Below are 11,781 nucleotides of genomic sequence, written 5' to 3'. Positions count from 1 at the left end.
ACTTATATTAAATTCTAACTATCTAATTTATTAACTAATATTGCAAATTATTACTGCTTTTATATATTTTATAATGTGAGTTTATAAAAATTAAATTAATATTAATTTTTTCAAAAATTATAAATGACTTCATATTCCTTAATTAGCTCTTCTTCAGTTAAAGAGTCTAAATTTTTAAGTATTTATTGCTTTTATCTAAAGAATGTATTTACTTTTTTTAATTCTGTAGATTTTTTTGTTGGTTTTTATTAAATTTATTATTGTTATTATACACTAGGTTACTATTATTACATTTAAAGCTATTACTGTTATTATTTTTAAGGTAATTATTATTGCTATTATAATTAAATTTAAGATTATAAAATTAGTTATTATTATTGTTCAAGAAGCTTTTATTGTAACTACAACTAATTCATTTGATGTTGCAATAATAACTCTTTTTATTTGATTTATTAATATATAATATTTTATTGATTATCTTTTGAGGTATTGATATAATCATCAACATTATTTAAATTTTTTAACATAGTATTAGTATTATTACTTTAAATAAAATTTATTTAGTTTTGTGGATAAACGGAATATTCTTACATATTTTAATTAATCTTAACTTGATATTAAATATTTTATTTTTAATTATTTATTTACTAAAGATTATTATCTTATTCTACTTATATGACGTTTTTATTTACTGCTTGATTTTTGCTTTTAATATTTTAAATAATATTTTAATTAGTTTTTATAATGTTTTAGTTTATTTAATTTTATTGATTATTGGTAATGTTTTATTATAAGTTAATGGCATTTTAAACTTTTATATTTGTAGAGTTTAAGTTTTCATCCAAATCTTCATTACCATCATCAACAATTACAATATCAATTCTTTCTTTTAATGTTGGGAGTGGAATAAAAGAAAGAACCTGATTTTAATCGGAATTATCATCTATTTAAATTATATTACACTATTTTATTTCATCAAATTCATCTTTAATCATATTATCTTTTTCTGGAGTGAATACGTTATTTTAAATAAATTTGATTTAGTTTTGTATCAGGGGAGAATGTATTTGATTTTACTTTTATTATTCTCCTTCTATTTTTTCTAAGCAATTTTAATTTAATCCAAACTGATAGTTTAATGAGTTTAGTTAGTCTGTTATTTTATTTTAATTGATTTAATTATTACATTCTACACGTTTACCTTATGGAAGTATAGAATGCTGTTCATGATCTTCCATAAAAATTATTTCATTTGACACATTGCTATGTTATTAATCTAGTTTTTACTCACGTCTCTAGTTGTGATATTTTTGATTTTCTTCTTTTTTATTATATTTATTTGTTTTAATTTAATTGTTTTGATTTTTTGCTGATTATTCATCAAAAACAGTTTTTGAATTGAATGAATTTTATTCATTAAAATTTTTTTAATCCTCTACTTAAACATCTGTTGTATGTTAATACTATTCATAAAGTTAAGGATCTTCTTATTAAATTTTAGAAAGTATATCATCAAATATGCTTTTAGTATTGTTATTTTAATTAGGATCATACTGTTCTAAGATATGCACATCATTAGATGATTTATGGTTGTTTTTGAAAAAGATTTTATTCATAAATTTTCCAGTCCTAGTCTTAAACTTACTTTCTTCAACACCTCTAAATTTACTTTAATAATTATTTTCTTCCCTGCTGCTTTAATCATTTTACTATCTTTACCATAATTTAGCTAATTGATTTTAATTGCTTGAATAATTAGAATTAGATAACCTTGAAATATTCACCTTGATATTATTTAAATCCTATTAATATTAATGCTCTTTTTCGTTATTAAAATTATATTATTACTGTCTATCCTAATCTTCTATATAGGAGTACTTTTAATCACTTGGTAATTACTTCTAACTATTTAGATTTTAAAATGCTATGATTTATTTATTATTATCCTAAATATTATTTTATTCATGTTTAAATTAATCTTAGTAATTATTCATTTTGATGTTTGAGGGTTTATTCTATTCCTAAACACTTTTAGTCAATTTTTCATGGATTTTATGATGTTGGTATCTCCTAGACTGTGAATCATAATAGTTTGTAATTCTATGCTTTTCTTTTTAAATATTTTTCTAAATCTAAGGGTAATAATTGGGATTATTATTTGAACTACTTTCATTTATGAATCTATTTTAATTATAGTATGAGCAATTTTGATTGTTACCACTTTACTTTTAAAAATATCCTGAATCTGTAAAGCTCATATTCTTTCTTTTTTTTACAAGTTATAGTTGAATTATTTATTAGATATTATCTTAAAGTTATTTGATCCTTTTCTTTTTTTATAAAATTTAATTAATTTCAATGTGAAACCAAGATTTTCTTAACTACAATAAGCAAGACAATTATTACTCATTAAATCAATGATATAATTCGTTTATTTTTATAAAAAGATCTTTACATTTTTATGTTTAATGGTAAATCTGTTGATCTTTTTATAGGCGCGGGTATTTAATATCTTTTTCTGCTATCCTTTAATATGAATTACTACAAATAAACACTATTTTGGAATATATTATTCTAACTCAGATTATTGTTAAACTTATTTAATTTCATTTAAGTACTTTATATTTAATGTGGCTAGATTACTTAAAAAATAATTGTCTTTTATATCAAAAATATTTTTTGCTGACTTTTTTATTTTTTCTGAAACTAATTTATTGAATAATATTTAAATTAAAATCATATTTTCAATTAAAATATTAACTTAAATCCCATTTACATTTCATTAAATGTTAATGAGATTGTTGAATATTTTTAACAATTAAATAAAAAAAATATTGATCTGATAATTTGGAATATTTTTAAAACAACAAAAAAGAATTTATAAATAAATATATTTTCTTAATTTATTTTTTTAATAGAAATTGAAGTAAATTAACTTTGTTGATTTTTTTAAACAATTTTTAAGTATAAAGATATATATACAAACATAAACATATATACCAAATATTTAGGAAGATTCAATAATATAATATAATATAATATAATATAATATAATATAATATAGTATTATAATTCTTAGTATTTAATTATTTTTAATAAATACTTAAGATTTTTGATAGGTAGGAATAAGATTAAAAAATTAAATTGAAATAATTGATAAGAGGTAATAAAATTCTTTGATTTAAAAAACCTCTTTACTGAAAAATTAAATAAATATTAATATTTATTAAAAAACAAACAAATAATCCTTTAAATTAAATAAAAAAGCTTTTTATTAAAAGAAAATCTTATCCTATTTGACTAAAGTGTTTCTATAAATTGATATTCATACTTATATACTTTCATTCATTAATAAATATATTTCTAGGATATGGTAAATCAAAAAATCATTTTCTACTCAAATAGCTAAAGATCAACATAAATATTATAATTAAATAGGATAAATATGTCTTTTATGAAGTAATAGGAAAAGGATCTTATGCTGAAATTTATAGAGCGTAATATAAGATTATAAATATTTATTTATTTAGAATATTAGATCTATTTATTTATAAAGTTATATACCATTTTTAAATTAAACACTCTAGGCTTAATAAAGAAAATAATATGATAGTTGCGATCAAAGTGATTGAAGTGCAGGTAATTTAATTTACAGCTAAATATATTTGAATCTAGTTAGTTATAAATCATTATATTTATTAAAATAGCTATCGATAAATATGATTTAAAAGTTAATAATATAAAATAGGAAAACGAAAAAGTAGATGATTTTGTTAAAAAGGAAATAGATTTAGTTAAAGAGTGCAACCATCCAAACATTACTTAAGTTTATGAGCATTTTTTTGTGGGTATTACTTTGTCTTCTATAATTGAATTTTTAATAAACATTTATATTATTCAGCATAAATGTTTATTTTACAAATTTAAATAAAATATTTAAAATCTTATAATTTACAATTTAGACAATAAAATATATATAATCATGGAGTATTGTGGCGGAGGATCTTTAGCTTAATTAGTAATATATAATAGAACTTAAAAATCAATTTAAATCAATTTGTATTTTTATTTTTAATAGATAAAAAAGAAAGGATAATTTTAAGAACCCTATATAACTATTATTTTAAAAGAAATACTACAAGCATTAAGTTATTTACATAGCAATTAAATGGTTCATAGAGATATTAAATCAGCAAATATATTGATTCAAAAAGATGGAAAAGTTAAACTTTGTGATTTTGGAGTATCATCTAAAATAACAAACAACAGTTAAAAACTATAAACATTTGTTGGAACTCCTTACTATATGGCTCCTGAGGTTATTTAAAAATCAGAATATGACTTCAAAGCAGATATATGGTCTGTAGGTAAATAAATTAATCAAATTTTTTTGGTGTGTGGTAAAAAAACTATTTTTTTATTTCCAAGGGATAACTGCAATAGAAATGGCAACAGGCCACCCTCCATATTATGATAAGAAACCTGAAATTGCTATGAGTAGAATAGTTTCTGAAGAGCCACCTTCACTTTCAAAAGAGACCTCTTCTACGTAAAATATTTAAAAAAGCATCTAAAAAAATTTAAATAATTTTGAAAAACTTTTCAAATTAGAATGCTGATAAATTTTGTAAATTGCTGTTTGAAATACAATCCAGAATAAAGATAATCTGCAAAATAATTATTAAGTCACAGTTTTATTAAGTTAGCCAAAAAGCCTTCTTATTTAATTGATCTTTTTGACATTGATTTGTAAAATTAATCATTTATATTTTAAATTTAAGAATATAACTATTATTTCAAACTAAAATTATAGAAAAAGAGGAAATTTTTTGTTTAAGCCTGGAGCTCCAAACTAATAGATAAGAGCAAATTCAATGGTTACTGGATCTGCTATTTTAATTCCAAACAATAAACCTCAAGGAGGAAAAACTGCAGACTCTGAATTATTAATATAAAGTACTATGAAGCAAATAACTATGGAGTAACGTTTAGAAGAATAAAAAGATTTAAAAGAGTTCTCTAACTACTTAAATAGTGGTAACAATCCAATAGATGATAAATGTAAAAATATGGATTAAATTGTAATTGATATATACAGAGGAGATAAACATAAACAAGATAAAGAGAAAAAAAAATAAGTTTAAAGTAATAAGCAAAGCAACTAACCTACACAATCAACATTTTTTAACAAGGGATCAAATTAGAATATCACTTAATAGCACTCCGATTCTGATAATATAATGAATTATTTGCAAACTGATAGTGATTCTTCTTAAGAATAAAGTTGCAACACAGATCATCCAAGCAATCATTATATATAAAAAATGAATAAATGTACAAACGAACAAGAAAAAAGAAAAATTCTTGAAGGTAAATCATGTTTTAATAATAAATTTTTCTTTCTTTTATATATCAAAAAAGTTTAAATATTAATTTTAATCTGATTGAAAATATATGGATTTAAGCAAAAATAGATAGAAATAGCAAAGAAAATATAAATCAAACTTAAAAATTTGAGAAAACGTTTTCTCTTAGTTTTAATTTTAAATTTTCAGATTTATTTTTTTTGTCTTTTTTGACAAATAAAAAAAAATTTAAATTAGAGATTTTGAAAAAATAATATTTTATTTTTCAGAATTTATTTTAATTCAAGATTTTATTGATTGAATTACTAATTTTTTTTATTTTGCTATTAAAAATATTTGTAAAATTTAACAGGAATGAGCAAAAATAATATATATTTTAAAGGAGCATTAGATAAAGTGTTTGAATAATATATAAGTTATTCAAAAAACTCTCAAAACCATGAATATTTAACTTTAGCCCTTTAATAATTACACTGTGCTTTCGATGAAATGGAAAGAGAGGAAAATGGAAGCTCTAAAAAAATATTGTCTGAAGTTTATAAAAACCTTTGTACTGGAAGCAATACACCAAACAATAGGGGATAAAATAATAATAATCATATAGCCACTTCAGTTAACAGTAATAACAACTTAAGCCATTCTCATATTCATAATCATAATACACATAGTAGTAATTAGGATAGCTATGGAAACTAACATTTAGTTTAATATCCTTATAAAAATAGTAATTGAATAATTAAAACTAGATTAGTCTTCATTTAATATTGATAGTCTCAATATACATCAAACATACATTCTTTAATGCAAGTTATTATTACAGTAAAGTTAAAAAGAGCATGCATACAAAAAATAATTTAAAATCAATCAATCAATAAATATATCTATTTATCTCATCATATTCTAATAATATTAATTTCAATTAAAAAACTTGAAACACTTAATAAAAAATTTACACACTAAAACTATCTAAAACTTTTAAAAGACAAATCTTACTAATAAAAAATAAATGGCATTTTATCCACAAAACCTACTAATTAATAATATAAAAAATATAAGTAATTTATATATTTTTTCCAGTATACAACTTTATTTTAATAATTTATCAATATAAAATTTAACAAATATATTTTTGTGTTCTAAATATTTGATTTTTCGCGGGTATTGTTATTCCATTATTATATACGTTAATATTTACAAGCTAAACTAAATAAAAAAATTTAGATTGAATTATAATTTTTAGTAATTAAAAGCTTATTAAATTTTGAAAAATGAACTAAACTATCCATAATATCTATAATAATATGTAAAATAATATAAATGACATAGAATTTTAGAAGTAAAAATAAGAATAAAGCAGGTTTCTAACTTAAAAATAAACAGATCCTAATATAACTCAAGCTACTGATTGCAAATTAGAAAATATATACCAAAAATAAGATATTATGAATTAAGTTTGTAATGATCAACTTTAACAAGACTAATTGAATAACAATAAATAAAATCAAATAAATTCATAGATTATCTAAAAGGATAAATAAGGTAGGTAAAATAATCAGATTTAATCATTTCTTTAAAATTTTGAAGATAGCCTCAATGGTGACTATTCAAAAATGGTTTAAAATATACAAAGTTAAAAATCATTCGATAATGATAAAATTAGCGATAACATCAGTGGATCAGATTTTGAAAAAAAGTGTCAAATAAGAAATGATTTAAAATAAGTAAGTAAATAAATGAACGAGAGTTTAATAAATTAGAAACTTACAAGCTCATAGTTTTTAAGCTAGGATAAATCTTTTTTGTTTAAAAAAACAAGTGTTAGTTAAAAAGAAATAGATGTTAGCAAAAATAATTAAATTTTAGGGAATAATATTATGAATTCTAATCCTTATTAAGTTGTTAATGTAGGTTTATCTAAAGTAGCTTTAAAAAATAAATTAAACCCTTCTATGCTTAAAAAATTTTAGAATGTTGGAGAACAACAAGGTTACAAATATTTTATTTTTTTATCATTTTAAAAACATTAATTAACTATTATATTTATAGAAGACTATTTGGTATAACTTTTTGATGATGAGAGTCCAAAAAATGATCAAAGATAAGTTTTTAATTTTTCTGATAAAAATATTGATGTAAATGTTTAAGATTAAATTTAAAATGAAGAGATTAAATAATTCATCTTAAATGGACATATTACGTAGACTTATTAATAAAGCGAATAGTAAAAATAAACTAGAAAAAAGCTGGAAAGCTAAATAATTAATATATTGTAAAATCTAAAAACATCTAATAATTAAAAATTGATTACATTATTATCTTGTATTGATGATGATAATGATTAAGATTATGATAATAATTTAGATTATAAGATGTAAATAAGATAAAAATATTTATAACAGTGATAAAATTAAAATTCATAAAACATTTTGATATTACTAAATAAAAAAGATCTAATTACTCAACTAGGAAATTAAATTTATTTGTTTATTGAAATCTTTTTTTAAATTAAAGATAGTAGTTTAAATTATACTAAGAAAGTTTAATAAATTATTTCAATTGAAAATAATAATATCTCATTAATTATTGAATTAGTTTAATTTTAGGGGAAAAAATAACTTAAACGGAAGTAGCTTTCATTTTAAACTAATAAAATTAAAAAATTTTTAACCTAAAAAAAAATAAAATTTCACTACTAATTTTATTATTTTTGTTGCTAACTCTCAAAAATTACTCACAAAAAACGAAATGCATGTCAAATTACTTTTTTTTCTGCTTCAAAAACCTAAAAAATAAATTTAACCATGCTTACTGCTTAATTAAAAAATATGAAAATTAATATTTATATTTATTTTTAAATGTATTAGCTTTAAATTATCATCACTTAATTGCATCAAGTTATATTAAATGATTAAGTTTTAATAAAATATAGTCAATTTTATGATATTTTTAAAAAGTAATTTTTATTTGTGAGATAATATGTAAAATCTGAAATATGTAAAGTGATCCAATAATATAATGATTTACTAACTTTATTTTTATTTATTTATTATAAAGCTATAATATAAACTTACAGATAAAAAATTAAGTTTTTTTGTTTAACTTTTAAAATTTATTTTTGAATAATTTTAGTTTTTATTTTTTAAAAAGAAATTTCCTTCTTATGCAAATCAAAATAATTAATTGAATAAATAAATTTTCTTTACTTTTTTTATTTTTTATTCTAAAATTTCACTTTAATTGATAGTAAATTTTTTTTTTTCCTTCAAAAACTCTCAATTATTGAGTATAGGAGCAAACGAAAAGGGAACATTTCTCCCAACTTGAATTTCATTACTTCCAACATTTCCATCCTTTGATTTTTGTATAGGAGCAAATTCAAATGGTAAATATTTTTTAGAAGATTATGAAGGTGGAGGTCCTAACAGTCTACTTCCATCTGCACTTCTTTGTGGTTGATTAAGTATTTAGTTTTCTAAATTTTTATAATGTGCTTCAGCTAAATTCATATCATTCATCATTTAATCATCAACTTAAAAATTAAATGGAAGTTTCGACATCTTTTACAAAATTGATAAGGTTTTTTTACGTTATGGTTATTACATTTATTTAGATTGTTCTATATCATTGTAGTTTTTTTCTACTTTTTAGCTATTCTTATTTTAAGGATAAGAATTATTTTCTTTATGCTATTCAATTGTATTTGATTTTTTTTCTTTAGCCTTTTATTAAGATTTTAGATCTTCTTCTAATAGCTTATTTTTCATTTACTCAAATAACTGTAAGTCGTTTTTACTTTAAGAAAAAACACTTTTTTCTAAATCTGATTCTGAGAATTCCAAAAGAGAGCTATTTAAATGAATTTCAGATATATTTTTCATTAGTGATGCTGACGATTTCTTGCATTTTTAATAAGTTAATGAAGCCTTAGGATCTGGGTGAGATTAAATATTTAATAAAACATCATCTATTTTCTTTTTATATCTGTCTTTGATAACCTCAATTTCTAATAACATTTCTTTTTCAAGCTTTTAAAGTTTGCTTTAAAGTTAATCAAGTGGCACTTAGTTTTTATTTTCTTATTTATTTTGAGATTAAATCTATTGTTGTAAATGGTTTTTATTTTCATTTTATTATTTTTATGATGCTGCTTTCTAGTTTTCTTACTTAAAATTACCAAGCATACCTTTACTTTCCATTTATCTAGCACATTCCACAAACTCTTTATTTATTGGCTAATCTACATCTTTATTTATGACCATTGTATTGCTGTTATATTATGACATATCGTCATCATCTAATTCATCAATATGTGTAATTTTCTTCTTATTTCCCAATTATTCATCTTTACTCTGCAAATTTTATTTATTTTCATTTTTTTATTATGTATTTTACTTTGCTTATGGTTATTTATATTTTTCATTTTAATCTATCTCAAATCCTTACTTCTTTTTGTCTTTATCCATCTACTAAGGTTTTAGCTCTTTTGAATCTTTTAAAATTTATCCAAGTTAATCAAGATCGTATTCACTATTTTCTTTAGATGTGTCATTTAATTCTTAATTATTTTTGCTATATTTTTCAACTAATTCTTTGCTTTTACTACTTAATCCTAAATTCCCATTTTAGTTTAATTTTCCTTTTGAAAGCTAATTTAAATCATCTGACCTTTCATTCAATTTTTTTGATAACTGCTTTAAGTCTGTTGCACTATCATCCTATTTTCTTTTGGAGACAAGTTATTGCAGATTGTTTTCTATTAGTCTATCTTTTTATAATATTTGTTTGGAAGAATCTATGCTATATTTTTCCTATTATTTTTTTAGCATTTATTATTTTAAAGATTTCTCATCTAAATGCACTTGACTCTCTTATTAACTTTCTTAATCAGTTTAAGAGTATTAGCCACTTTCTGAATATTCTTCTTCTTCTTCTTCATCATCATTAAATTATGATGATTTAGGCTATTTTTTAAATTTAGTACTTTAATTTTATGAATGAGATTTAGACTTATTATCTGTCATGCTCGAACTTTCTTCTTCTATATAATTCTCTGTATCTTCACTTTCTTAATCACTTACATTCTCTTTTTTATTTTTAGCACGAACAACTTTTTCCTCTTCTTCATCACCATAACGTTCTCCTTTCTGTCTGTGGTTTCTGTAATTATCATCTTCTTCATCTTCATCCTCTTAATCTTCCTCTTCTTCTTCGTCATCGTCTTCATCATCTCTGTTAAAATTTTCTCTATTGAGTAAAAACAATTTATTTTAGTAAAAGTAAGTAATAATTAATTTACTGTCTATATTATTCAATCAGTTCTTGATTTTCTATAACTAGCTCTGAAAGAATGTATTGTGAGTAATTTATGGCCTGCTTAATAAATGGGTGAGATAAAAGATCTTTTGCACTTGGTCTTAAATTAGAATCAAGAGTCAAGCATTTTTTTACAAAATCACTAAATTCTTAACTCCATTAAGTAGGATTGCTAAGTCCTTGAGGTGGATTTTTTTTTATTGCAAACATAGCTCTAAAAGGATGGATATTACTATAAGGAGGTTCTCCTTCTGCTAGTTCTATTGCTGTAATACCTAATGACCATATATCAGTTTTATTGTTATATTTTGAATTACCCAATACTTCTGGACTCATCCAATAAGGTGTGCCTAATAAATATTAATTATGTAAATAAAATGTTTATCTAAATTCTAAACTATTTAAAGTAATTTTTTTTAAATCTCAAAAAGTTTAATCTAATTATGTAATTAATGCAAAATACCCATCAATGTTTACTTTTCTGCATTTGTATAAGTCTGTTCTGCTGATACACCAAAATCAGCCAATTTAGCTTCTCCTTTTTCATTTAGTAGAATATTTCCTGCTTTAATATCTCTATGTATTTTTTTATTATCGTGCAAATATTATAAACCCAATAGAGCCTGATAAAGTATTGCTGATATTTCTTGTTCATTAAAAGTTCTTTAAATAATTTTAATCAGATCTAAGGCACTACCACCTTCACAATATTCAGTAACAAGCCAAATAGCATTATCTTTAAAAAAACTACCAAAATAGCCCACAATATTTTGATTCTTGCAATTTTATAAGATTGATATTTCTTTGCTAATTTAAAAAATATCTTCATTTACTAGCATAACTTTTATTGCATATTCTTTTTTATCTTATTTGCATAAGGCCTTAAATACTTTTCCATAATTTCCCTATCCTTTTTATATGATAAATATGTTATTAATATTTTAAAGTAAATAAATGATAATGCTATGATGAATATAATATGGAATAAAGAAGATACCAAGAATACAAATAATATCAAATATTTCCTCAGGATCTTGTTTGTTAAAGGAATCCATTATTTTAAAAATAAGTTTTAAACTAAATTCGAAATTTGATTTATTTA

General features: G+C 21.2%; 4 protein-coding genes across 4 annotated transcripts; 2 read left to right on the top strand and 2 right to left on the bottom strand. All coding sequences in view use genetic code 6, as the record gives it.

Annotated features, from left to right (window-relative positions):
* Window positions 1-110: 110 nt before the first annotated feature.
* On the bottom strand, window positions 111-2,258 carry TTHERM_00933130 (hypothetical protein; the record flags this gene model as incomplete). Its single annotated transcript, XM_001021869.1, has 1 exon — window positions 111-2,258. One exon carries the CDS (start codon window positions 2,256-2,258, stop codon window positions 111-113), a length of 2,148 nt encoding a protein of 715 aa, XP_001021869.1.
* Window positions 2,259-3,370: 1,112 nt separating this feature from the next.
* Window positions 3,371-6,098, top strand: TTHERM_00933120 (plant dual-specificity MAP kinase kinase family domain protein; the record flags this gene model as incomplete). Its single annotated transcript, XM_001021868.2, has 10 exons — window positions 3,371-3,373; window positions 3,439-3,497; window positions 3,588-3,639; window positions 3,749-3,848; window positions 3,963-4,018; window positions 4,079-4,367; window positions 4,429-4,549; window positions 4,612-4,749; window positions 4,814-5,370; window positions 5,719-6,098. The coding sequence occupies 10 exons, from the start codon at window positions 3,371-3,373 to the stop codon at window positions 6,096-6,098; spliced, it is 1,755 nt and encodes a 584-aa protein (XP_001021868.2).
* Window positions 6,099-6,634: 536 nt separating this feature from the next.
* Window positions 6,635-7,768, top strand: TTHERM_00933110 (hypothetical protein; the record flags this gene model as incomplete). Its single annotated transcript, XM_001021867.3, has 2 exons — window positions 6,635-7,352; window positions 7,413-7,768. The coding sequence occupies 2 exons, from the start codon at window positions 6,635-6,637 to the stop codon at window positions 7,766-7,768; spliced, it is 1,074 nt and encodes a 357-aa protein (XP_001021867.1).
* Window positions 7,769-8,638: 870 nt separating this feature from the next.
* Window positions 8,639-11,734, bottom strand: TTHERM_00933100 (plant dual-specificity MAP kinase kinase family domain protein; the record flags this gene model as incomplete). The annotated part of the gene is made up of 4 exons (XM_001021866.2): window positions 8,639-10,610; window positions 10,663-11,029; window positions 11,143-11,589; window positions 11,677-11,734. The coding sequence occupies 4 exons, from the start codon at window positions 11,732-11,734 to the stop codon at window positions 8,639-8,641; spliced, it is 2,844 nt and encodes a 947-aa protein (XP_001021866.2).
* Window positions 11,735-11,781: the final 47 nt, after the last annotated feature.

Source organism: Tetrahymena thermophila (genome assembly GCF_000189635.1).
Source record: "Tetrahymena thermophila SB210 genomic scaffold scf_8254503, whole genome shotgun sequence".
NCBI lineage: Eukaryota > Ciliophora > Oligohymenophorea > Hymenostomatida > Tetrahymenidae > Tetrahymena > Tetrahymena thermophila.
This window is presented reverse-complemented; position numbering and strand designations above follow the sequence as displayed.